This window comes from Bacillus rossius, chromosome 15, assembly GCF_032445375.1.
Source record: "Bacillus rossius redtenbacheri isolate Brsri chromosome 15, Brsri_v3, whole genome shotgun sequence".
Lineage (NCBI taxonomy): Eukaryota > Metazoa > Arthropoda > Insecta > Phasmatodea > Bacillidae > Bacillus > Bacillus rossius.
The window spans coordinates 3,410,962-3,437,932 of NC_086342.1; the positions used below are offsets into that span (position 1 = coordinate 3,410,962).

At 41.2% G+C, this 26,971-nt stretch overlaps 1 protein-coding gene across 2 annotated transcripts in view; it reads left to right on the top strand.

The window, feature by feature from the left end:
* Positions 1-1,427: 1,427 nt before the first annotated feature.
* The window catches only part of LOC134539439 (serine/arginine repetitive matrix protein 2-like), a 32,479-nt gene continuing 6,935 nt past the window's right edge, over positions 1,428-26,971 (top strand). The window contains exons 1-10 of one of the 2 annotated variants that reach the window (XM_063381476.1): positions 1,428-1,680; positions 6,702-6,887; positions 7,415-7,601; positions 9,106-12,287; positions 12,973-13,111; positions 14,076-14,233; positions 14,754-14,821; positions 15,514-15,578; positions 15,671-15,763; positions 18,668-21,178. In XM_063381476.1, the coding sequence (XP_063237546.1) occupies positions 1,660-1,680; positions 6,702-6,887; positions 7,415-7,601; positions 9,106-12,287; positions 12,973-13,111; positions 14,076-14,233; positions 14,754-14,821; positions 15,514-15,578; positions 15,671-15,763; positions 18,668-18,981 (4,413 nt within the window). In that variant the 5' untranslated portion in view covers positions 1,428-1,659 and the 3' untranslated portion in view covers positions 18,982-21,178. Of the gene's footprint in view, positions 1,681-6,701; positions 6,888-7,414; positions 7,602-9,105; positions 12,288-12,972; positions 13,112-14,075; positions 14,234-14,753; positions 14,822-15,513; positions 15,579-15,670; positions 15,764-18,667; positions 21,179-26,971 lie in introns of those variants that run through there. The other variant, XM_063381477.1, reaches the window with a different exon arrangement.

The window sequence follows — 26,971 nt, forward strand, 5'->3', positions numbered from 1 at the left end:
CAGGCGGAAGCCACGGCCTTGGCGCCGGGTGAACAATTAAAACTTACACAAATGCATAACCCTTCAATACAAAATTAATTACAATAAATATATACAAAATAACGTAAAACAAAAATATATTTACAATAAAATAATATGTCAAATCCTGGAAAGAAACAAAACATCGCACGTCACCATCACTTGCGTCAAACAACACACAAAAGAGATGGCGCTGGCGAGGCATAATGGCCTGAAGGAGCCGGGGAGACACTTGGGTCGACGTCAACTTCACCAGGAATACTGGTCTTTCAGTGTGTCCCAACCCAGCTTCTTCATCATCAAAGATGGCCTATGCTTCTCATCTTTCGCCTTTGCCACTCCTCAAACAAAACCGTCGCCCATCTAGCTGCTCTATGTTGCACCCTTTCCAGTTCCTTAATCTCTATCCCTACGTATGGGTCCCAAATTGCTGCTGCATATTCAAGCATTGGCCTCGCCAACATTGCATATGCATTCTAACAACAGCAATTTTCTACAATTGGCCTTTTTTTTTTTAATATGTTAGGTTTGTAAGTTTCACATAAAAGTATTTATCTTTTTGTTGTGTGTGTTTTAAACGAGGTGATTTCCCTCCCCCAAGGTGTTTCTTTTATGGCTCGAACTCCTATAGATAGTGCCACATCCTTTACTGGCTCACCAGGTGATGCGTTGGGTTCTGTGCCTGATGCCTCACTCCACATCCGCAAGTGGTGACAAGCATTCGTCCCCAACAAGTGCAGCAAATTTTATGCTCTGTAACCACAGCTTGCAGCATGGTATTCCTCCACTGTAACTATGCAATGCAACGGCAAATTCCCGTGCATCAACGCCGTCATGTCTAGAAGAGCATGTTCATGTGGAGCTCCTGGGGAGTTGTCGTGGAACAGTTGAAACTTTCCTGCGCCCCTAACAGCATCAACACCATTTAGTGCAGCACAAGGCAGCAGGTAGTCAGAATTATGTGTCACACTCACAAGAACCACACATTTTTTTACTCATGCCCTGCCACGCACACATGCCCTATTTAGGCGTCCTTGTGGCATAATATTCTTTGCGAGCAAAGGATTACACCGACAGGTGTTGTCAGTATAAATTAAGTTTGTTATTAAAGATATCAAATTAATGCATCAAAACCAAACAGAATCTAATAATTATATATCAATAACTTTGTTGTTGAATTATTGTAATTTTTGTTTACTTTTATTAGTTTATAGATAATATTAAACGGTTTTGTAAATTTTGTGTCAGAAATTAATATTAAATACTTATAGTAATAGCATTTAGTGAAATAATAGTATTTCAATATCAACGTAATAAAAGTTTTACTTTAAACTGCACTAGGTTTGAAAAGACCTTACGTCACGAACGCCTGAATTTGTATTAATAAACCCATCTACTCCGCAAGTGACGATAGAGTGGACAAGTTTCCCTGTTTTCATTTCGTGTTTTGACTTTAATGTGTTATTGAATTAAGTTTTCCTACACTGATGTCGAAAAGTGCTTTGGACAATTGTAATTCAACCCAAAAATTTGCTGAGTGCGTCGTGCGTCTTATGTGATATTTATAATTTAAAAAAATAAAGACATGAATTAAGACTGAAGCTATTAGAGGTGTTTAATATTAGCGTGTAGTGAAGAAAAATGGCGATGAGTTCAGGGAAGGTATGTTTCCGTAAAATAAAACAGGTTTTCGTCTGTATACACTGTGTTTGCCTTTGTACGTGTTTTTCCACATATAAAGTTATCTGCATATGTTAACACGTAAGATGCCGAAATTGCTGTACACATCGTGGAAGTGTTTTTTTTTTTTTGCTTATTGTACCAGTTGTGTTTGGGGTGTTTTTGATCATATTTGCAAACAATTACGTTTGCTTTCTTTGTAAAAGTGGGCTATTTTTTCGGGAATGGTTTAATTTGTTTGTAAAATATACGTTCTTATATTCGAAGCTACAAATTTTATTTAATATGATACAGGCCCCGGTTAAATTGCGTGAAGCTGACTGCTGATCAAGTCTTATTGCCAGCGCTGCGCTGATACAGCCTTGTTTACATGCTACATTCAGTGCTGTGCGGGTGCTCGTATGATGTGCCAAACTCCACCCTTACATGTAAATTTAAATAAATGGCAGAGCATTTGTGATAAATTATAATTAAGACAAGATCCGGTAATGTTCTTACAGCAAGGTTTTGTCGCCGAATAATAATATAATTCCGATAATATTTTTCTCTGACATTTAAAAACGTCCCAATATAACCCTGAAAGCCGTGTTACTTTATTCCTACTGGGTTTTTGAGAAATCACAGTTAATAGATTACATTACAATACCTGCATATTGACAGGGCTGCTTTCACTTTTTTTTTGTTTCTTGTGTGGGTGCGCACGTGTGTGTGTGTAATTAGGAGAAAGGTAATTTTTCCATATCACGTATCCAAGTTTATCCCTTGATCCTGATGGCATGATCCTGTATGATTGAACCTGTGGTACATGATTCTTGCTGTTTTAATTCAGTATGTCAAAATATCGTGGACATATCAAAATCAAATTATGTTAGGAAGTTAAAAGAAAAAATATTTTTGTTTTTTATTTGATCTGATATGACATTATTCACTGTTACATCACATTTTTTTTGTATCCAGGATCTTTCAATGTATTAAATTAAAACAGAAAACATCATGTATCACAGGATCAATGTATTCAGGATTATGCCTTTAAGTTCGATGGATAGACTTGGATATGCAATGGAAAATGTTTAGCAGGACAACTTCAGTTAAATTGTGAGAATTTTTGATTAAAATATGGTTGATAAAATTTTTTAAAAATCAATGTGGATGGGTGGTTGGGTGAGTATAGCTACATAAAAAAAAATTGGTTATCTGTAAAGGCTGTTTATGGACGATAGTTTAACGTGACGTCATAAAAAAACATTGATGAAATGATTGCATACTTTTATGAATAAAATTGAATCATTTTTATTGAATTATCACTATTTTGTATGGATACAAAGAAGAAGTGAAATGAAATCTACAATTTAATTGAAAAATTTACTTTTGTTTGCACTCATTAATTCAAATATGTTTATTATTTTAACAAAGAGATTATTTTAACTATAACTTTTATACATGTTTGCTATTTAACTTCTTCCAATCTGTGTTATTCTGTTAAGGATAGGACGATGATAGGAAAAGTAGGAAACGAATGGAAGAGTTTCAAGTTTAATGTGCCTCGAAAAAGTCAAATCGATGGTTGTTCCAATCGAGTGGAAGAGAGATAGATGCGGCGCAAGCGTACATTGAGCGTAACGGGACACAGCATAATGGGACAATGTGCGTAATGGGACAATTTTTCGTGCGTGCAGCCAGCGTTCATCGATTTATTAGACCTCACGTCAAAAAATACTGTGAAATGTGAACGTTTGGTTGGATCAGGATAGCTACCTACATATTAAATTGGTAATTCTTAAGCAACGATTTAAAATATTTTACAGCATTATTACTGTAATGTATCTATATTGACCCAACCAACTGACTACAATGATATGTGGTATTTTCAATTTAGCTAACCTAATGTAATCGACCATTCTCACAATCTAACTCAAGTTCTCCAAATCGTATGTACACACAGACCCACGCGGGAAAGGAAATAAATAGTTGCAGCCACGTCAGTACACACACATTTTAAAGTGATTTCTCAGAAATTGGTATGAATTCCAAAAAAAAAATGGTTTCCAGGGTTAATACAGGAATGTGTTGGAAAAAGTATTTTCAGAATTTTATTGTTACTTAACAGAATAGAAGCTTTGTAAGAATATTACCCATCATCCACTCAATTGTCTTAAGTTTTCAGCATTTAATTTTTAAACATTTTTAGAAAAAAAAATGTATTTATGATTCTGACCCAATTATGAAATGTAGGTTGTTAGAGGTAAAATATTAATCATAAAAATATATTTAATTATTATTAATAGATTTATTTATTTATGTTTTTATTGATGTACCTGCAATTTTTATTCCAGTTTGCTTGACTTATGTAGCTCGTGCCTGCAATCAACGAGCACAGATTTGATGGGGGCACGTCTCAAAATGATCAGTTATGTGCCCCTGGCCGACCAGATGCTACCTCCTAGATAAAAGTTGGCAGTCGGAACTGTAGTGGCATGGTGTGCGATATTGGACAAATAAATTTTTAAAATTTGCAGCAGCACATAGATGCACAACCAAGGACCATATTGTAGCAATGTCGCGACGTTCCAAGTAATCATTCACTGTCTTACTGGCAGTTGTGGAATCAATGGGACTTTTCCTGGGAGGGAGTTGGGGGACTAAAAATTTTGATTTCAGGCTTTGTTAATGTATGTTAAAGCATCTTAAGAGTGTTTTTTCAGTTCATTTTCCCCCCTTGTTTTTAATGGCGACTGCACCACTACCTCCCGAAGTGGCAGTGGAGTGAGCGTGGAGGTCAACTGAGGAGGTGTACCCTCTTTGCTCGATCTGGTCTCGCTCCATAAAGTGGAACATCACAGATTTACCATCGAAAATGTGATAACAGACAAAACAGAATTAAATAAAAAAAAAAATACCAATGCAGGGTTGCTAAGAAACATTTGCTGCACCTAGAAATTTTCTTGGAAATATTTTATTATAGTTACAATTAATAGGCCTAATTATTTTTGTGAGGTTGGTTTTTATGAGGTTAATATCTAAAAAAGGTTGTACTATAAACGACTATATTAGTTATGTATATGAAGTTTGTAAAATGAAGTTTGGTTTCAGAAAAGTAATTTTTTATATATAAATAAAGAACTTATGCTGTGTAACTTTTAAAAAATCTAATACTGCAAATATTTGACAAAAAAAAATGTGTTTAGCTATAAATAAATATCAAAAACTTATTTTGTGACATCACGTGGTAAAAAAAAAATATTTTTATTTTGGCACAATGTTGGACATAATTTGTGATTGATTACCATAATTATAAGAGAAGAATTTAATGCTATTTTAAAGAGCGCAAAAATTCTATTTAATTTATATTATATGTTAGGTTAACTTAATGTAAGGGGTGATGTCTTCCCTCTCCATAAAGAAGGGTAAAACGTGTGCTGGATAATGCAGCTTTTGAAGTAATTAACTGTTACGCTATGTTCATGCTATGGTAGCCCCCCCCCCCCTCCTCCCTCCTTCTGATGTCAATCCTGGATCAGCTGCAATTTTGCATGCAGTCCACTCGCTGTGTGTATTTATGCTGCTGTTGCATGCAGGAGAATGAGAAAAAGCTATTTGTACACTAAATATACTATTTGGAGCCTTTAGTAACTCTTGCATCCACATAACATCATATCATCAATGTGTTGGTGTTCTGTATTTATAATGCTTTACTTTGTGAGATGGTCTGTATATCGTAGGTTTTGTTTTACTCGCAGTCTCTATTAATAGACCTTTCCGGAAACAATATGGCGGATGACCGCTCTACTCGTGGAGGCAAGATACTACCAGGCCACTCAGGTTTTGTCCTCGACGCGCCTGCTCTCGAGAAAGAGTGGTGGGGGCAAGTCGTCTGCTGGTTTTGTTGTTCATATTGCTCGGTGTATTGTGATTTTTTTGACAATTAATTACTTATGTATCATGTTTCATATAACTATGTTAATCATACATTAATATATGGTATTTTGAATAAAGTATTTTTTATTAACATGTATTCCTTGAATTACTACTAGTTTTGTGTATTATATCCATATTGACAATGTTATGCTTAATCACATTAAGCTGTCTAAATTTGTGCCACAATATTGGGTATTGCCTAAGTAGTTTCACCTATATTCGCAGTTGCATTTTTTCAAGACGTCTCTTTGCCTATGCGAGAGTTACGAACTCTTTTTGACCTAGGTTCGCTTGCTCCTCACTCTCACAACTCCTAGGAAGCAAACGAGAAGTCGCGACATATACTATTTGCACCAAAATGCAACTAAAATTCTTCACACACATTGACGCAGTAAGGCGGGAGAAACAGGGGAGCGGCGGTGCCTCCCTCTGCTTGGCCGTCTGGCCAGACTCGGCTGTGGAAGGTCATTGCAGCAGCATCCCGCCCAAAGTTATAGTCATGTTCTCCACTCCATTTAGATAATACATTTTGGTAGGTACAAACTTATTACATGCATTGAAATTACTGTAATAAATTAATACATTGGTTTTAATTTTAGTATAGTTTTGTCCGAGTTTCTTATTATTTTGATGATTTTAGTTGCATTTTGGTGTGATTAGTATATGTCACAGTGTAATTTTGGTTTTTGTCGCAACGCACCGTATAATCGTGTCCTCACCAGTGGGAGACGTGTTAAAGTAAGGGAAGGTTTGTACCGGGCAGCTGGATAAAGCATGCATCGTAGTGTAGTTGTAGTTTTGTCGCAACGCACCATGTGATGTTGTCCTCACCAGTGGGGGACGTGTCAGTGTGAGGGTAGGTTGTACCGGGCAGCTGGAGAGAGCATGCATCGTGGTGTAATTGTGTTCTATCGCAACACACCATGTGATCTTGTCCTCACGAGTGAGGGACGTATTCAAGTAAGGGAAGGTTCCACCGGGCAGCTGGAGAGAGCATGCATCGCAGTGTAGTTGTAGTTTTGTCGCAACGCACCATGTGTCAGAGTGAGGGTAGGTTGGAGCGTGGTGAGGGGCGTCGCTTGTTGCAGGTGTCGCTGGGCGAGGAGGAGGAGGAGGAGGACGTAGAGGCTCTGCGTCTCGCCGCGCTGCGCACGCTGCACTCCCGCAAGGCGGCCGCGCCCGCGTTCCCCGGACATGTTCCGGGCATGTTCCGGGTGCCCCCGCCGCCCCCGCCCAGGAGGGGCCACGCCATGCACCCCAAGAGGAACCTCAACGTGAGTTCCCCGGCGCCCTCGTCTCGTCCTAGGAGCTCTACCTGCAGCTTTCATGGCAGGGTCTGAACGTCTCCTTAACAGTCTTAAAAAAGTCCTTAATTTGTACAGACAACATTCTATGGTTTTGTTTTTAGTCAAATTTTGTTTTTGAAACAGAGGATATCAGTGCTATTGTTTCTATTTTTATAAAAGCTGTTTCGTAATGCTTACGCCACCGGAATAGGGGTAATCTTAAGTGGTGAATTAACGAAGTAAAAAAAAAAATCCTTAAAAACTCCTTCATTTTTGATTGCACAAGATGTTATTAACCATGTGTAATAGTGGGGAATAAAATCAGAAGGAAAAAAAAAGATGCTGCAGTGTAGTTTCTCTTACGTAAAGCAACCTCAAACACTACTTTGTAAAATTTATTATTTAAAGTCTTCTAGGGCGCTAGTGTTTTAGGCTGTTTTCTCGAGCAAAATTGAACCTTTTTTTCTCCTGTTCAATCTCGGGTTTGTTTCCACACCAGGCTTTTCTGATTGCAGGGCGTTCCCCCGAAGATGGGCGGACTGTTCCGGAGGCACAGGATAAACTCGAACCTGATCTCCATAGTGCCGATCAGCGACGAGCCGAGCCCGGCGGCGATCGAGGCGCCCCCGGCCCCCAAGCTGGTGCTCCCCCAGGACAGGTACTGCCGGACGCCCGACGTGGAGACCCGGTCCAAGACGTCAGGTGAGCTCGCGGTGGCATTCCCCACAACCGGCAGACAGTGGCGTAGCCTGGGTGGGGGGGGGGGGGGGGGGTGTTAAGGGTTCAAACCTCCCCCTTAGCACCAAATATTTAATTAATTTCCTATTCATCACTCAACAAATTTCATATTAAAATTAATAAAATTTTTACCATTACAATATTTAAATTTAAGAACCGAAAACTGCTAAAATAGTACTATTTTACACCTTAAAATCCAAATTTTCCCGGGGAGGACCCCCGGACCTCCCGCTTTAATACGGGGGGGGGGGGGGGGGGGGGCATGTTTCTTAACACCCCCCATACACAAATCCTGGCTACGCCACTGCCGGCAGAGAACCATAAAGATGGAGAAAAATTATTAAGGATAAAAAAAATAATTAAAAATATTTGGAATCCTATTCAATTTTGTATATATAATAATATTCACCAGCACACAGTCATAAATAGAATAGGGCACTTGATTTAATTTCAGTCTGTAAATTTTGTGTTTTCGATACAGAATTTCTGTGATAGTTATTTTTTTTTAGTATTCTCTCACGCAGTACCAAACCTTATGACTGCTGCTTCTAACATAATCTAGCTTTTGTTTTAAAAAAAACAAAACACCTAGCAATTGTTTCTAAATACCTAGTTGAGCCTAGAGTCCTTGTACTAATTCAGAATATTTGCTGGTATTCTTAGAGTCTTTTCTTGAAAGGATTCACCACTCCCGTCCTTATTTACGTATATGTTTCCTTGTGGCCTTGGGCTTGTGTCTCCGGCAACTAGTGCAAATGTGAATATACATAGTTAAATTGCTTAAACCAGCCAGCTGATGGCAGCACATTTTTTTTATTAATTATTATTGTCCAATTTATGGTAATCAACTTGAAATTTGCCTGAAATTATTCTGTGAAAAATTGGTTACCTCAAACAAATGTCTCTAATAAAGAAACATTTCACACTTGACCACCAATGATGTTAGTTTTGAAACAATTTGCAAAGCCTTTCACTGCTAATTACTAATGAAGCCTTGAGGGTAAAGGATTCTTTAGTAAGATAAGATTGTATCCTTGTTTGTAAAAAAAAAAAAGATTGGTAGAGAGTAAATTAAGCAAAAAAAAAAAAAGAAAGTAAACTGCATATTTGCCTCAGCCCTTAAATTAAAGCCTTGACACTATAAATAAATGATAGCCAAAGTGGTGCAAGTATGTTTCTAATGATTTTTTTTATGTGCAGTTTTATGTAAAATACACATCTCAGAGATTGGTTTCATAAATTTGATGTTTTAACTAGTCAGTGTGACATCATTGAGCTTGTATGTGTTCTGTGTTAAGGCTTGGCTATCAACACATTGTTTGGAAGAGGCAATGATTATCAATTGTAAACAGAAGTATGCTTGGCAACCTTATAACTTAAGGGGTCTTTTTGTTGTTTGTGATTAGTGCAGAATCATGTATGTAATTTTATCTTTCAGCTCTGGACCACTGTCCCTTCTCTTTTCCAGTGCCGACCAAGTTCAGCCGGTACGACGACTCCGACTCTGATTCGTCAGCCGAAAGCGACGAGGAAAGCGACAACAGCAGGTCCCGGAAGCGAAGAAGAAATGAATTGGACTCGGGAGGAGGCATCAAGGAAGAGCCATTGGATGAGAAAATTATGCCAACAAGTGAAGACACACCGACACCTGACGTTGAACATTTACAAACTTCTAAATTCCCAGTGGCTGAAGAAGCTTATAATAAAACAGTGAAACATGTGTGTGCTGCAGTTGGTGTTACTCATGAAGTGAAAGCTGTGGAAGAACAGGAAGTAAGTTTGGAACTGTTGATGCAGCAGTTGAATGAAGCGATTGGTGACGGCCAGTCTAGCGTGAAGGTAGAGTCGGCAGTTACTAAGCAGACGCCTCATTTGGCCCCAAATACTGTTTTACCAACTTCACCCGTCACTAGAGTTACACCTTACATTGTGAAAAAACAAGAACCTACTCCTGCAAGTATTCCACGTGAATTGAACGGTGACTCTAGATTTGTGGGGAGTGCACCTGCCACTATCCAAGGAGTTAATTGCTTCAAGAGTGAAAAGGTACCTCAGGTAGCAAGTTCGTCAGGAGCAAACGTGTCTCTCAACACAGAAGGCAACATGTTGCCATTGGAGAACGTTGTTTCTCATCCTAGAGTGTACCACAGCAGTCCTAACCTGAAGCTCCAGTTTTCTGGAAAGCCGAGGTCACCACAGTACTGTAACCCTCGGTCACCCAACAAGGAAATGTCTCCGAGACGTGCGAGACGGGTCTCACAGTCACCCCCGAGGGAGCAGTCTCCTCCTGGTGCAAGATATTCAGAATCCAAAGCCAGGAGGCCTATGTCGCCAAAATTCAGACAAGTTTCACCAAAGAGATCTCTTTCTCCAGTTAGAAGGCGGTCGCCCAGTCCGCAGAGGTTCCGTTCTCCTACTTCTGAGTCACGGAGGGCTTCTTCTCCGAGACGTTCCTTGTCGCCCAGGCCTGCAAAGTCTCCTCGCAGGTACTCGCCGGCCAGACAGCGCTCCGTATCTCCTCACAGGTATGCCTCCCCCGTAAGAAGGCATTCTCGATCTCCACGCAAGCAGCGCTCTGTCTCGCCGCCCAGACATTGTTCCAGGTCCCCGCGCCGGCACCACTCTCCATCGCCAATCAGGTTGCGGAGATCCTCGTCTCCAAACAGAAGGCGCTCTCTGTCCCCACGCAGACGCAGCCAGGTGTCTCCTCAGTCTCCTCGAAGACAGTTGTCTCCCGTGCGCAGACCATACTCTCCCCCTCCGAGACAACCGGCACTCGTGCGCAGACAGCGTTCGTCATCTCTCCGCGGCAACTCCTTGTCTCCGTGCAGGCTGCGGTCCCCTTCACCGCTCAGACAGCGCTTCCTTTCCCCTCGCAGACAGCGCTCGCCTTCCCCGTCCCTGCGCAGGCTCTCTCCTCCGCGCAGGCTGCGTTCTCCTCTGCGTCGACTCGGCTCACATTCCCCTCTGCACAGGCTTGGTTCCCGGTCACCTCTGCTCTTGCGCCGGCGAAGTTCTCGTTCTCCTCTCCGCCGACTTAATTCCCGTTCGCCCTCCCCTCGACTGCAGCATCCTCTGTTCCCGGCCCATAACGCATCTCCTCGGAGGCTAAGGTCACCGTCGCCACGTAGGCCTTCTCCCAGACAACGCTCGCCGTCTCCTTTCAGAGCGCGGTCAAGGTCGCAGTCCCCGTGCAGAGACTGTGCTCGATCCCCATGCAGGAAGCACTCTTCTTTCCCGCGCAAGCGCTCGGCTTCACCTTGCCGTCTTCACTCCCCTATGTCACGTAAACAGCAGTCGCCTTTGCCGCGCAGGAAACAGTCCCCGCCGTCGCAGAAGCTGGTCTCTTCTCCTCCGTTCAGGAAACACATGAAGTCTCCGCAGAGGGCGCAGTCTCCTCCGTTGCTCAAAACCAGTGACTTTGGCATGCATCAGCAACCTCATCCTGCCATCTTGTTATCTGCTGCCCCGAGCAAGCTGTCACCGTTACTACAGCGTCGCAACCCATCCCCTCCGGCGCGCGCTGCTTCGCCAGTTTCCAGAAGCCAGTCTAACAAGAGGTGGTCCTCCAGATCCCCGTCGTTAAGTCCCGGTAGGCGGAAGGCGGCGTTTGAAAGCAGATCTCCAGTGGGACCCAAGAGGTTCTCTCCCAGAAGACGAGTGTCTCGTTCCCCCAGTCAAAGTACAAATGATAAGATATCTCCTGTAAAGGAGCAAGTTCCTGAGAAGAGCAAGTCTCCCTTCAGTAGAAAGTGTTCTACGTCGCCAAACGCCAAGACAAGAAACAATTCCCCGCACACAAAACGCACAAAGCGCTCCAGGTCTCCCTTGAGGGACAGGAAAAGGTCTAAAGGACAAGTGAGATCTAGGAACAGAGATGACAGGCAGTTCAAAGTACAAAAACCAAAATCTGTTGAGAGAGAAAAGACTTCTCGGAAGCGCTCTTTGTCGTCTAACTCAAAAAGTTCCAATCATTCTTCTAGTCTCAGCTTAAGTCCCTCTCCTGAACGGAGCGATGTGCCCACATCTCCGATACGCATTACAAACAAGTACCAAGCTGTTAACCACAGGGCAGCGGTGAACCAAGGCTCCTTCAGGAACAGGGTCGGTACGGCAAAAGACTCTGAGAAAAAAACCAACAGAAGAGAGCGAGAAGCTGTGGATCTGAACAAGAAGTTATCCAAAAGGAGAAGTTCATCTCGAAGTCCGGCGAAGACAGGGGAGACGAACTTTGACGGGAAATCTCACCAGCCGAAGCATTCGTCTGGCTCCAGGCGGCATCGCGCGCCGAGTGCGAAAGCGAGGCCGGTCGACGTCGATCCCGTGGTGGAGGCGAGGAAGCGGAAGTTCGAATCCGCGTGCGCGATAGACCCGAACAAGAAGAAGATCAGGCTGAAGAGCAGGACGGAGGAGAAGGAGAACGTGCTGGAGCCCGCGAAGGAAGACTCTAGGAAGGTGAGCGTCTGGTCGCCCGGCGAGGACGTGCTGCAGCCCGGCCAGGAGACGGCGAGCCCCGCCAAGAAGGTCGAGAAGAGCGACTGGGACGATATTGAAGAAATGGACGATCGGATCCAGGAGCTGGAGAAGAAAGTGAACTTGTGGTCCAGTGACGAAAGTGACTTCGAGTGCCGCAACACAGATGTTCCTAAGGTGAGTTATATGAGGCTTTTAATTTATGTTGTCATTAGTTTTGTCAGCTAAGATCTTATTTTTGGGCGTACTCTAAGGGTGAGGGCATGTTCTAATTGTTATTTCGTACAAATACATGAATAAGTGACCTGCACATACTTAATCTAGTACTCAGTGGCACAAGTTGATATGGAAATTAGATACTAAAAATCAGGTCATACAAATCAATTAATCCCAGTAAAATAATTCAAATAAAAATGCCCCAAAGAGGCAGAAAGTGGTGCCTCGTAATTATTGTAGCTGACTAAACATAACCAACCTTTCATTTTATATTATTTTTCTAATTTTCTAGAAGTTGTTACATCATGTGGGAAAAAAAAAAATTTGTGGGATTATATCTATCGTTCTTACTATTCAAATTCATTATTTGTTTTGCAAATAATTTGATATTCATATTCAATTCAAACTAAAAAAAAAAAACATATTCTTTCAGTCGTAATAAATTGCCATCTTGTAAAGGTTTTTTTAAGGGGGTTATGTGAAAATTAATATTCCTTACTTGAAATCACTGCAGGACTTAATCCACAACACCTTTAAAGTATCAGATGAATTAACAGACCAAAAAAAAAAAAAAAGATGATCCTTAAAGTGAAGCACCAAAGGAACTGGTTGACGTGTGAGGCTGGGAACGTGTGGTGTCGCGCAGGGCGCTGAACGGCACACTCCTGACACGGACGACGGCAGCAGCACCAAGAAGCCTGACCAAGCTGCGCCCGAACGGAGCGAAGACAACGCTTCGGACACGGACAGACCCGAGAAGCGAGACAGAAGCAAACAGAAGACAGGTGAGTCGTGCAACCGGGGTGTGTCTAGGTGTGAACCGTGCAGTCTGGCAGTATTTCGCCTTTTTAAAAAAATATTATTTAATTCATTTGAAATATCAGCTGTGGAATTTTTTTTTTCAGGCTAACATTCTCCATTCTTAGCCATATTGGTAGTGGGTATGGTTCAGGATATTAACCTTGGTTTCAATATAATCAGAGCTTAGCCAGTTAGGACAATAGTCTGCCAATATTATTATTATTATTTTTTGTTTACTTTTATACTATTGGCAAATAAATTCAAGATATCACATTACTCATTTCTGCATCACTAGATTCTGTTACAATCCTCTCGTAGTTCCTTTAGTTTATATTGAACATTTATGATAAATTAATTTTTTTTACCATTTGTATCATTTGATTATGTACATATAATTTTTTTTTTATTATACATATGATTGATGATAGTTATGGGAGGGAAATAGAAACTGAAAGATTCCATCTTGGATTGAATGGTCGTTAGGTCATAATTTTTCGGTTATTTATTAACTAGCGGTTACCTGCCTGCTTTGCTATGCATGAATCAAACTTTTCAGTAACAATTGAAGTAGCTTAGCTTCCGAGTTGTAGCCATGTCCTTGGCAGCGAATAATTCACCGACGTTTCTGGTCGATATTGCAGTCGCCATCATCAGGGAGCAGTTACCTACTGCGGTAGGTAGGTAACTGCTCCCTGATGATGGCGACTGCAGTGTCGACCGAAACATCTTTTAACTATTCGCCAAGGACGCGGCTACAACCCAGAAGCCAAGCTACTTCAGACAATGGCAGTGAAAGCCTGCAAACATTATTTAGTAAGATTAGATTTTTTTTCTTTTCTTTTCTGTAAATTTCATTGTGATGAAATCACGAGAAATACAGAACTATATAACTAGTGTTGGTAGGAGCAGGTGGGTTGCGGCAGGGCGGTGAGGACTGTGTGCCCGCAGAGGAGGCGCGGAGTGGCCACCGCGCCCGCAGGGGGCAGAGGCCCGGCAGCCAGGACGCGCCCGCCCCGCCGTCGCCAGACCTCGACGGCCGCAGGACAGGCAGCGAGCAGGACCTGCGCGCGGAGCTCAGCCGGCGCCGCGCCGAGAGGCTCACCAAGGTCCGTGCCCCGCCAACCCTCCTTCCGCGCCAGGGAACGTACAGTGATGATACTTCAAATTACAGTAGAACCTCGTTTTTACACATTACAAGGGACCAGGACAAAAATCTGTTTAAAATTAAATAAATAAATAAAATAAAAAAATTTGGGTCTCTTATGATGGAGATATACACCACGCTAAATAAAATTTCAGAGTTGCTTGCATTTTTATATATCGACTAGAAGGTGAAAACAATTAATCCATCCACTCTTGCTCTATTGATTTTTTTTTAAATTGAGTCAGATATTTGATTCAATTTTTGAAATCATTGAGTCATATGGTTTTTATGAGATTGTTAAATTATACCAGTATTTATTCAAAGTTTTGTGCTTGCAAATAAGTATTTTTTGACAAAATGTCAGTGTCAAATTACCTGAGATGGAACATCACTTGAACCTGGTGTGGTTGAAGCTACGTGCTATGAGATGACATGTTACTGCTGGGCTGCGGGTGCGAGCGAGTGTGGTCTTGTGTCGGCAGGCGGGGTCGGTCCACAAGAGTCTCCCGGCCAGGCTGGTGCAGTCTGCCTTCCAGAGCGTGGTGGGGAGGTGAGTTGCACAGTGCGTTTACTAGCTCCATGCACAGACTAACTAACAGTAGAAAACAATTTCAAAGGGACTCAAAAACTAAGCTTTCCAACCACGAAAAGCTACTTAAAAGGTTCCGTTTACATTAATACGTAGAGACAAGATTTTATGGTTTTATTTTTAGTCCAGTTTCGTTTTTATAACAGAAGAGTTCTTCTGTGTTATTGTTTTTAGTTTTATGAATGTTATTTTGTTTTACTTACTTTTGTGAAATAGTTTATTTGTATGCTGCAATTTTGTGATGAAATAATTTGTAGTAAATTGGTCTAAAACAGATACATCCAGAAAACAGGAAAAATAAATTGTAAGCATTTGTGGTTTGGAAGAGATTCAATTAAGATATGCACAATTAAACAAATTAAATTATTTTTTTTTCTAATCCATGTACTTGGGTACAATTTTTTGTCTGTGCTACTTCCATGTTCCAGAACAAGCGGCCTCATGTCTTTTATGAAAGTTGCTAATTTATTTTTTCCAATTGTCATTGGCTGTAAACCTGACATCCTAGTACAGTTTCTTATTTGCCAGAGACTATGTTATTCGAGTCTTAAGACATAACTTTTATGTTACTGAGCTCTAGAGATAGAAAGTTGTAGTGCATGCCTCAACTAACAGTGCATGCCTCAACTTAAGTTGATATTTCAACTTTTCAGCAAAGCGCTGAGGAAAATTGAGAAGGAAGACGAGGAGAGAAGAAAGAAGTTGGAAGCTCTAAAAGGTTAGTGAAGGGAAGTGGTATGTTGTGGAGAGTTGTCCCTAACTGCTGCACCCGTGTGGCTGTGCTACACGTAGTGTTCTGTTCCTCCACAGCAGAACGAGCCGAGAAGCCACGGCGCGTCACACTTCTCAAGAAGACGGACGTCGAAGAGGACGTCTCTTACTTCAACATTACTTTCTCTAAAGGTGAGCTTTCCAAGGCTTACTTGTCAACATGAACTTTGTGTCACAGATTAACACTTTTACCAAAGGCGACTTCGGCTTGCGCTAGATGCCAGACTGGCCTGCATTTTTGCGTAGGTCCCGTTCCTCTATGGGACTTCAAACAGTGACCCTAACATTTTACGGTAAAATATTAAAGATAAAGGCTCTTTGGGCTTCCCTTCAGCAAATACTTCATATCCAGGTAAATGTTTGAGAAAACAGTTGTTTCAGTCATTTTCATGACAAAAAATAGTTTAAAAATGAAAATACAAATTAAATGTTATACAGCGAAACCCCTTATTTACGTTACCGTTATTTACGTTTTCCCGTTATTTGCACTATATTCTTCAGGTCCCGTTTGGTTCCCATATAGTCCAATACAATACTTTCCCGCGAATTACGTCTCAAAAATCGAATCAATCCCGCTATTTACGTCACGAACAACCATAAACAACCAGAAAATACCGTGGAGCTAGTAGGCAATGAACATTTTAAATAGCAAAATATACATATTTTATAACATGAAAAGTTGCTTTTATTTCTAAACATGTAATAATTTAAGCCTAGGCGTGTAAAAGTACGAGTAATTATAGCAGGAGACAATCTAAAATGCACGAGGGAAAAACGTAAACTCATGAATGTACAAACATGGCTGCTTGTAAGTTCTGATACTGTATTTATGTCACAACTTAGCCGAAATACTGGTACGAGACATAAACTTCACAAGATAAAATGAGCGGTGTCTTGGTAACTGTTTTATACGTCTTTTATAATTTGGGAAGTATTGTACAGTTGACGCCATATTTTTTAAACTAACCATTTATTTCTGGGGATCGTAAATAATTAATTATTGGTATCAAGACATCATGATAAACGTAAACTTGAACATGTCACGGCAGCGAGAAAACTGGTGCGTATACCAATAAACTGGTATTAGAACTGGATAAAATTGGTACACGGGAGGTGGAGCTTATATTTTTTTCCGCTAAGCTCGCATCTATTGGTTGGCGGCTGATGGCGTCATGAGTCTGGGCGGAGCATAGAGTGCGCATGCGCCGCCGCGTCGTTACAGCAGCTGACCGAGTACAATGACCTTTCTCCGCGTTTGGCGCGCTATTGACGGTAAATATTCATCAATTTGCGGCCTTTTCTTAAAAAATTTTTTACTGTGAGCAATGTGTATGTAGCCCGTATTTGTTATAAACCCTGCCGGTTGCAACTGTATTTATAATTTGGAGAGGCAAATAATCTCCTTGAACAGCCAAAAAAGCAAGCAGAAGAAAATTTCAAATTTATTTTTTAGGAAGTAATCAGAAAAACATTTTGGCTTTCATTCTTTTTTTATTTTTGTCAAATGTGGTAAATTAATAATTGATTAAATACTAAAGTAAAATTTGTTGTTAGTGTGTTTGTACCTGCATTGTAGTATGTGCTATTAAACAAAAGGAAAAAAATTCTAAATAAGGTAAACTGTACTCCTTTTTATACTTTTCCCTTTATTTACACTTTCCCGCTTTTTACACTTTTTTACTTTGTCCCCATGAAAAGTGCAAATAAGGGGTTTTGCTGTATCAGGTATTTCTTGGCTGTAAGATTAAGATTGTATTAACTTTTCCTGTATAGATACTATTGTCTTAATAAAGGTCTGATTGTAGGGTTCAGTATAAGATATATCTAAAGTAGTTTTTTTTTTTTTGAAAAATACATTTGCAATGGTTGGTTAAAATTAGTTTCCCCCTAACTATTCCACGGGAGATCACGGTGGGAGGTTTGTGCAGTCACGGTGGGAGGTCTGCGCCGTCACGGTGGGAGGTCACTGTGAGGTCTGTGCCGTCACAGTGGGAGGTCACTGTGTGAGGTCTGCACCGTCACGGTGGGAGGTCGGCGCCGTCACGGTGTGAGGTCTGCGCCGTCACGGTGGGAGGTCACTGTGTGAGGTCTGCGCCGTCACGGTGGGAGGTCGGCGCCGTCACTGTGTGTGGTCTGCGCCGTCACGGTGGGAGGTCACTGTGTGAGGTCTGCGCCGTCACGGTGGGAGGTCACTGTGTGAGGTCTGCGCCGTCACGGTGGGAGGTCACGGTGTGAGGTCTGCGCCGTCACGGTGGGAGGTCTGCGCCGTCACGGTGGGAGGTCACTGTGTGAGGTCTGCGCCGTCACGGTGGGAGGTCGGCGCCGTCACTGTGTGTGGTCTGCGCCGTCACGGTGGGAGGTCACTGTGTGAGGTCTGCGCCGTCACGGTGGGAGGTCACTGTGTGAGGTCTGCGCCGTCACGGTGGGAGGTCACGGTGGGAGGTCTGCGCCGTCACGGTGGGAGGTCTGCGCCGTCACGGTGGGAGGTCACTGTGTGAGGTCTGCGCCGTCACGGTGGGAGGTCACTGTGTGAGGTCTGCGCCGTCACGGTGGGAGGTCGGCGCCGTCACTGTGTGAGGTCTGCGCCGTCACGGTGGGAGGTCACTGTGTGAGGTCTGCGCCGTCACGGTGGGAGGTCTGCGCCGTCACGGTGGGAGGTCACTGTGTGAGGTCTGCGCCGTCACGGTGGGAGGTCACGGTGGGAGGTCTGCGCCGTCACGGTGGGAGGTCTGCGCCGTCACGGTGGGAGGTCACTGTGTGAGGTCTGCGCCGTCACGGTGGGAGGTCACTGTGTGAGGTCTGCGCCGTCACGGTGGGAGGTCACTGTGTGAGGTCTGCGCCATCACGGTGGGAGGTCTGCGCCGTCACTGTGTGTGGTCTGCGCCGTCACGGTGGGAGGTCACTGTGTGAGGTCTGCGCCGTCACGGTGGGAGGTCACTGTGTGAGGTCTGCGCCGTCACGGTGGGAGGTCTGCGCCGTCACGGTGGGAGGTCACGGTGGGAGGTCCACGCCGTCACGGTGGGAGGTTGCCCGCAGGATCGAAGCACGCCCAGCGCTCGCCGTCCCCGGTGAAGGTGCCCGTGCAGATGAGGCTGGGCATCCCGGTCGCCGCCGGCAACTCGCGTCGCCGCCGGGACAAGGGCCTCTCCGCCTCGCGCAAGCGCTCTCGCAGGAAGTCAAAGCGCAATGCCATGCTCTCTGGCATGGAGCAGGTAACGTTCAACACTTTCCTCTTGACCGCGCACGTTCGCGTTGTGCAGTTGTTTCTCTTCTGCGTGCTGCCCTCGTTGCTTTGTACCTGTACTCGACTCTGTGTCGAGAGAAGTGCATTAGCTGTTAGTGTAGTTTAGCTGCAGTGGTAAGTATGATTGTTAGCCGGAATATTGAAGCAATTTGTATATTTTATGTTTCTGGTGAGCTTTTTTTTAAAATAGTTACTAATTAAAAAAAAATTTTGGATGATAGTTTTAACTGTTATAAGACAGTTAAGAAATTTGTGCATTGATAGTAATAACTGGAGGTGGATGGGATCCTTAAACTCGGGATAAAAGTCTGGAAAAGCGACTTGCCCAAACATAAGGAAAATATTTTTCTCCTGGGGAAAGCCTGATATAATTAAGTTTTCTTTATCTAAGTAGAATAACCACCACAACATAGCAAACGATTGTATTGAACGGACAAAGATGATGTCTTAATAACACACGTAAGGCTTAACTGTAAAACTTAAGTTCAACACTTGTTCATTAACACTGTAGGCATTGCTAAATTAGGCAATATAGAATATGTACTCAAAGTGATATAACACATTTTAATCAAATTTTTTTCTCTTTTAAAAATTTAAAAATCATAACCTAACATAAGTTTATGTCTAAAAATAAACTTCATCAGAAACGCTATGACCATAATTGTATTAATTTTTTTTTTTTCCAGGAAGACACCCTTTGGTTTGAACAGTTTTTAGGCCATAACATTTACTATTTATTTAATATTAAAAAATTTACACTGTTAAAGCAAATTAAGAGGAATGACTGAAATTATTAGTGAATTGTCAACATCTCTAATCTCTGCTTTTTTAAAGATCGCATATTTTCTAGGGGTCTGCGAGTACTCGAAAATTTCGAATTCGAATCGAATAATTGCATATTCGAATCGACATTTCGAATCGAATATTTTTTTCAATTATTCGTACTCTCAGATACGAAAATAACCTATCGAAGTTCTATGGAAATTTCGTTTCGTTAGCTGCCTCACCTGTACGTAACATCGCATCATAAATCCTGGCCTTGTGTGTAGTAAAAAGCCAATAATATCTTTATTATAACTTCGACTTATCTCTATGTCAAGGTCATATTATTATGATCAATAATACCGGGCGTCTTGATCACTAACGTCTGTCAGCCATCTTTCAATACAAGCAGTTTTACGTTAGAGTAAAAAGTCTTGATATAACTTAACTTTTAACATGCTACTTAATGATTTTCCCTTTACCAAAGAAAATAGTTACCACTACGGTTTCATTTTCTTTGTGGACTTAACCACGTTTATCATTACATCATCCAATATTAGACGTACATTACACGAATATAATTTTTTAAAAGTATCATTAAATAAATATTTACACAGCAACGCCTCTCTTCAAGGACTGTGATCGCTTGACGGTAAACGGACAGTTAACTTTAAACTTTGTGTGTTCTCAAACTCCACGATGGCGGTTTGTACGATTACAAGTCAAAAGTTTCCATTCGTGTGCAGTTATATTTCAACAATCAATATTTCGACCATATATTGACTAACATCTCGAGCCTCGGCATTAATCGACTGTTAATATCTCGGCGCCCGGCTTCATTGAACACGTTTTCAGAATTGTTTACATCGTATATCCAAATAATTTCCATATAATTATCAATTGAATGGCCTAAAGTTTTATCATTATGGCGGAATCAAAAACATTAAAGAGAAAGCGCAGTTTGTTGTGGCAATATTACGAAGAAGGCGATGGTTATGCAAAATGTTTGTATTGTCCACAGAAACTAAAAACACCTACAGGTTAGATAACTTAACCTCAAATTACGACTTATTTACGTTAATTCCGTTAAGGCTCTGTATATTTAATAAAATGCTAAGTACTATTTAAATAAATATTTGCTCATTCGGCCCGCATAAAATATAACTAATTTTATATACTTTTCCAAGCTGTGCCATGGGGAAGGTTATTTACTACAGAATGCTTTTATGCCATAAAGTCTTACCTTTGTTTTTTATTATACCAAATAATTAGGCCTAAGAGTTTATTTTGATTTTTTTTAGGCTCACCCATATAATTAAAACTTATGTTGCTAAAAGATTTCTTTGATTTAGGGGTAACCACATCTCTGAAAAACCATCTTTCCCATCACCATTTCGCCCAGTACCAGGAGTTTTTGAAACAGTCAGACACAACGTTTGCAGCTACCCCATCAACATCAAATGCAGGCAAGCAACAAACTGTATCAACCTTCATGAAATTACCACCACAAGGTAAAGAAGCAAAAACCATAAATACAAAAATTGCCAAAATGATTGCAATGTGCCATCTCCCATACAGATTCGTTGAAGAAAAAGGTTTTGTTGAATTAGTTAATTACTTGAAACCAAGTTATCAAATACCAGTAAGTACGACATTCTCGCGGAGTATTATTCCTGAACTGTATCAGTCTGAAAGGCAAAAGTTACAGTTGGTACTCAAACACGACGTGATAGAGGTAGCATCAGAGCATAACCCTGTGTGTGTTGCTCTCACAACTGATAACTGGACATCAAGGGCAGGTGATGGTTACATGTCCCTAACCTGCCATTATCTACATCACTTTGAGTACAGGGAAATTACTCTGGGAAATGTTGCTGTGCATGAATCTCACACAGGAGAGAATCTCCAGCGAGTGTTAGCTGACATGAGTAGAAGCTGGTGCTTACCAGCACCTACTGAACCAAGTCCTGTAAAAATATTCATCATTACAGACAATGCCACCAACATGAAAGCTGCCATTAATGGGACAAATTATCATCACAGATTCTGTTTTGCCCACACGTTACAGCTTGCAATCTCGGATGCTAAGACTTCAACAACCAACATAGCACACCTTGTATCGAAAGCACGTAAAATAGTGGGTCATTACAACAGGAGTTCAACAGCCAGAGCTAGGTTGCACAAAGTTCAGGAAAACATGCAACTTCCTAAACTACAACTTATTCAGGATGTTGAAACCAGATGGTGCAGCGAGTATGCTATGTTTGAACGGTTATTAGTTTTGAGAGAAGCCATTGCTGTAGATCTTAGCTCATCAGATACAGACATTGATTCTTTATCATCAACTGAATGGAGACTGGCTGAAGGCATGGTAAACGTTTTAAGACCTTTCACTGAAGCGACTAAGGAGTCCAGTGGTAACCATTACCCAACAGCGTCAATGGTAATACCTATGATTCATTGTCTTAAAGCAGCAACAGAAAATTATGTCAAGAGAAATATTAGTGAACATGGTACAGGTGTCCCTTTTGCGAGAAATCTTTTGAAGTCACTCAGTAGTAGGTTTCCACTATTCAAGATGGATGATGTAAATTGTCTATCGACCATTGTTGATCCCAGATACAAGGCTGCACTATTTGACAATGAAGCAGAAAGAATGCATGCAATAAGCCTATTGAAGAAAGAAATCCAGGGTGATTCAGTTGTAAACGATAAAGTTCAGACTAATGATCGTGAAGCAGAAGAACAGAATGAATCATTATGGGATGCTCTAGACAAACTTCCTCTGAAGCTTGATACACATGCAGATGAGAATGACTACAAAACAGAAGCAATAAATGCATACCTAACAGCACCACGTATAGCACGACACTGCAATCCACGTGAATGGTGGAAGAAAAACCACCACCTTCACCCTACAATTGCTAAAGTTGCAGCCAATTATCTTGCTCTGCCTTCAACACAGGTAGCGAGTGAGAGGGTTTTTTCAACAGCTGGGAATATAGTCACCTGTCGAAGAGAACTACTCTTACCTCACCATGTCGATGAACTTACCTTCCTTCACGATAATTTAAAATAATTATTATAAGTGATAGCTTCTCAGTTCTCTGTAGAACTTATTTGAAGAAGTTCCAGATTGTTTTATTTAAAGTTTATAATTGTATACCAAACAAATAGTTTGTTGCCATCCTAATTTGTAATTATTTTTACTGATAGTAAGTGTTTAATGTAGTTCATGTTTTGGTAAGTAATTTTGAATGTTTTTTACTGCACATCAAGTGGGACTGATAAAGAATTAATTTAAAAAGTGTAACATATACATAATGATCAAAGAAAATTTATTTACATTTGGATTTGTTTAACATATTACATACTTAGGTACGTAAGTTTTCATGTTTTTATGTAAGCACCAGTATTAATAACCAGTTTTATGCCAAAATTGTATGTGTTGAGAAAATGCATTGCCAGGTATTTAATTTTATTGTTTTTTACACCACACTATTATGGTTCCATATAAATATAAGATTTTTCCAGTACAAATGTATCTTTCTTTTAACCGTGTTTGCCATCAATTTTTTTTGGACTCCTTAGATTTGCAAAATAATTTTTGTACTGAATTTTTGAATTCCATTCGAAAAATATTCGATATTCGTGAATAATTTGATATTCGATTCGATATTCGATTCGAATAAAAAAAACAGTATTCGCAGAAGCCTAATATTTTCATTACCAAACAATATAAATTGTTACTGCGTAAAAAATGTTTTAGACACTACTCGCTTCTCAAGTCGGTAACCACAACTCAAACCCACATCAAAAAGCGTGCCTCCGGCACACCACCGAAAGCAGGCCAGATCTTTAAGCAGAAACACACATTTCAAATCCATTGCACCAGCACTCCTGCATTTTCATTTCGTGCGTACATTTATTGTGCACGACCGCATGACTCAGAAGGGTCCCAGACAACTCCCTTGCTCGCCCAACACAGTTCACAGTAGACACTTTGCGACATCACTTTCGCTCTTTACCACGCTTCTTGCAGAACTACTTGTTGCGTAAATACAAACACGTTAACTAATTTCTATTGCCTACCTAATTTTACATGGCAGTTAAACCCACTTTTACATTTTAATAACATATCTACAAAATCTATATAAAAATAAATATTTAACAATATGATTACCTTGTCAAATGCTGGTGACTTAGGTCATACTATTGAAACCAATATGGTATGTTTTGTTCCTATCTCTTCCCCTGACTTTTGTTCACACATAACAGTAATTATTCCAATAATTGATAAGGAAATACAGTCAAACCTCTCTGAAACGACCCCTCACGGTTCCCAGGAATAGGGTCGGAATAGAGGGGGGGTCGTAATAGATGTTTTCCGAAATTTTCAGTTGATTTCAACCCCCCCCCCCCCCCAACCCCTTTTCCCAAACCGCTATTCGCTAAGAAACCAGCCATACAATGGCAGGATGCTGTCACTCACAATGCTAGACGGCTGTGCTTTAAACCTTCATGACAAGTCCGTCGCCCTACAGGCCACCTCTAAAGAAAATATGTCAATAGACAGTTTATTTTTACTGGTTAGATTACATGTACGATTTCTTGCTTGCCGTAGTTAAATACACTAGAACCCCGATGTCACGAACCCCGGATTTAACGAAGCAGTGATTTTACGAATACATTCTCGAGAACCGTCAAAAAATTGGACATTTTGACCAAAATGTGAAAATCAGAAGAAAAAAAATTTAAAACAAAACAAAATGAAAGATTATTAAAATCTGTTAACTTTAACACACAGCGTATTTTTTGTGTCGGCTTTAATATTTCCAATAATGTTCATGTGAGAATAACAAAAAAATAATGGGACATTTCCTTTAAAAATACGGCAGCAGTAGCTTGTGCAACGTAAGTGGGAGCGCGGGAATATCGTCTAGACAGGCTGGCGGCAGCACAGGCGGCGGATGCATGACGTCATACGGCTTACCTCTCCTTCCCTTGTCTAGACTTCAAGGTTCATCCCTCCCAGGCATACAAACCATCGTGTCTCTCTCCCCCTCCTACTTCAACGTCCTTTGGCATGTGAAACTGTCAACATCCTTCCTCACCTTCACCAAACTGTGTGCGACTAAAGCCAGGTTTGTATAGTCCAGTTCTGGTAAAATGAAAAATTTTTAAGGGCCCCCGCGACAGCCATTTACCGTTAATTGTTTTGATACAAATTGTTTGTTAGTTACACAACATTATTTCTGAAGGAAAATCACTGAAACTTCAAAATTTATTTAATGGAAAAATTTAGCAGGGCCGTAAAAGTATTCATTTTTGCCGCAAATGAACTATACTCGCCCTTCCTGCCGGACAACATTCTCGGCGCGTGACGCATGGCAACTACAGTCGTGTGCCGCGCACAGCCACGAAAAACCTACGCAATTTCCAAACTATACTATATATCCGACTGGAGTCTGTTTACGAAAAGCATTTAAGAATTTGTTAATGGTTCTTTTGAGATAAAATGGCTAAAAGACATGTTTTCGAAGTTTTAGGTGTAAAAAACCCGTTACAAATTTCTTGAAAGTATCATAGGGAAATGCATTACACCTTTATCTTTATTTTTCCGCCATATAATGTTATGGTCACCGCTCAAATTTCACTGTTATCTGACGGGAACGAGATGACTGCGCGCCAGTTCAGAAGCCTTGCACTTAGAGGTTTTACCGCGCTAGAACTACCATTGAGCGTCGATCTTATCATCCCGCTTCACTAACACACACGCTGACCAGACGGCGCCCTAAAGCTGATTAGAGGAAGCATGTAGAAATGCAAGGCAGGAAATTTTTCCAGCTTATCAACCAGGACCCGGGCAAGTCTTGACTATTAAGCTTTTCACATTAAAATATAAGAGACTTGTATTGTGTAATTTCGGTGTTATTTAGCGGTTTTTCTTAAAAATCGCTTTTTTCGCATTTTCCATATAAATTCGCGGAAAATTTCGCGATTTCGCGATTCACCATATAATCGTGGCCCTAGTTATTGCTCGCGCGAGAGGAGAACGTGGAATGTTAGAAGAAAGATAAATGCGGGGTAGACAGACGGCAGCCAGTGTGTTTCCTGCGCGGGGAATAAGTGGCGTAGCCTTTTTTTTTATGCTGGGTGAAGCGACCTTTTTCTATCAACCCACGGGAAAAATTAATTGCTTGAGCTGTCAAAATAAACATCGCTGCGGCAGTTAAAACAAGTCGAGGCGGGCGTGCATCCAGTCGGTCGCTGTGTATTGTCAACCGATAGTAATCAAAATCAAGAGAAATCCAGCAGGTAGCTTTGCCTTAACTGCGTACCACACTAGACACTCGCAATAAGCTAAACGTAAACACGTTGCCACAAAAACCTTTATCTGCACCCTGCCGACAAAGGGACGTGGAATGGGGGTTGTTAAGCGCTGACAGCGGTCGACAGGAAGCACTCGGCAAGAGAAACGCAGCAACACGTTACTCACCACAAGAAACTTATTTTCTGTCTGTTTATCTTCGGATTTTCGGCAATTTTTTCACGGTTCCTCGAAATCGGGTTGTAATAGAGAGGTGGTCGCAATAAATGGGGTCGCAACAAAAAGGTTTTACTGTATGTAGCTTAAATTTTTTAAGTACCATACATATTTGTTACAATTATAAAAAATAAATATTCAGCATTGACTTCAGTCAGTACTGCTTAAATATCTATGTATGCAATGCACTAGAGTGATTTTTAAGTTTTTGCAGTTAATTATAAATATTTTTTTTCCCTGCAAGAAACAAAATATCTGTGTGTTTCTTCTGTTACCGATCCCAATCCTGAGAAGTAAGTATCTTTCTCGCCCTAACCCCATCCCGAAGTAGAAAAAGCGTTCCCATCCACCTCTAGGAAATCTTGCTAGAAGGCTGAAATTTTCATGTATTTGTAATGTCATCACAATTATCAGAGCTTATAATGCGAGAAACAATTTTTTAGTAGGGATTGTCTTGCAAGTGTTTCACGGTATTTTGATCTGTAATTCAGAAGAGTATTGTAGGGACTAGTACTGCTTTCACGCAACGTCCGTCTTGAATGTGTGGGCACATTGTACAGGTGCATACTCGAGAGTTTTGCGATGTCACGCTTATGTTGACAGCAGTTCTGTTTCAGTTACCGAGCACCAAGCAACACGACTCTGTTGAGTGTTGTGTTTGTGTAAGGTTGCACGGAGAGGTCGGCCGTGTGATTTGGAGAGGACAGTTTGTCCGTGCTCGGTAGTGTAACTGCTTCTGTGTGCAGTGCACTTGGAAATAAACCTGCCTTTTCAGTTGATGCTCTAT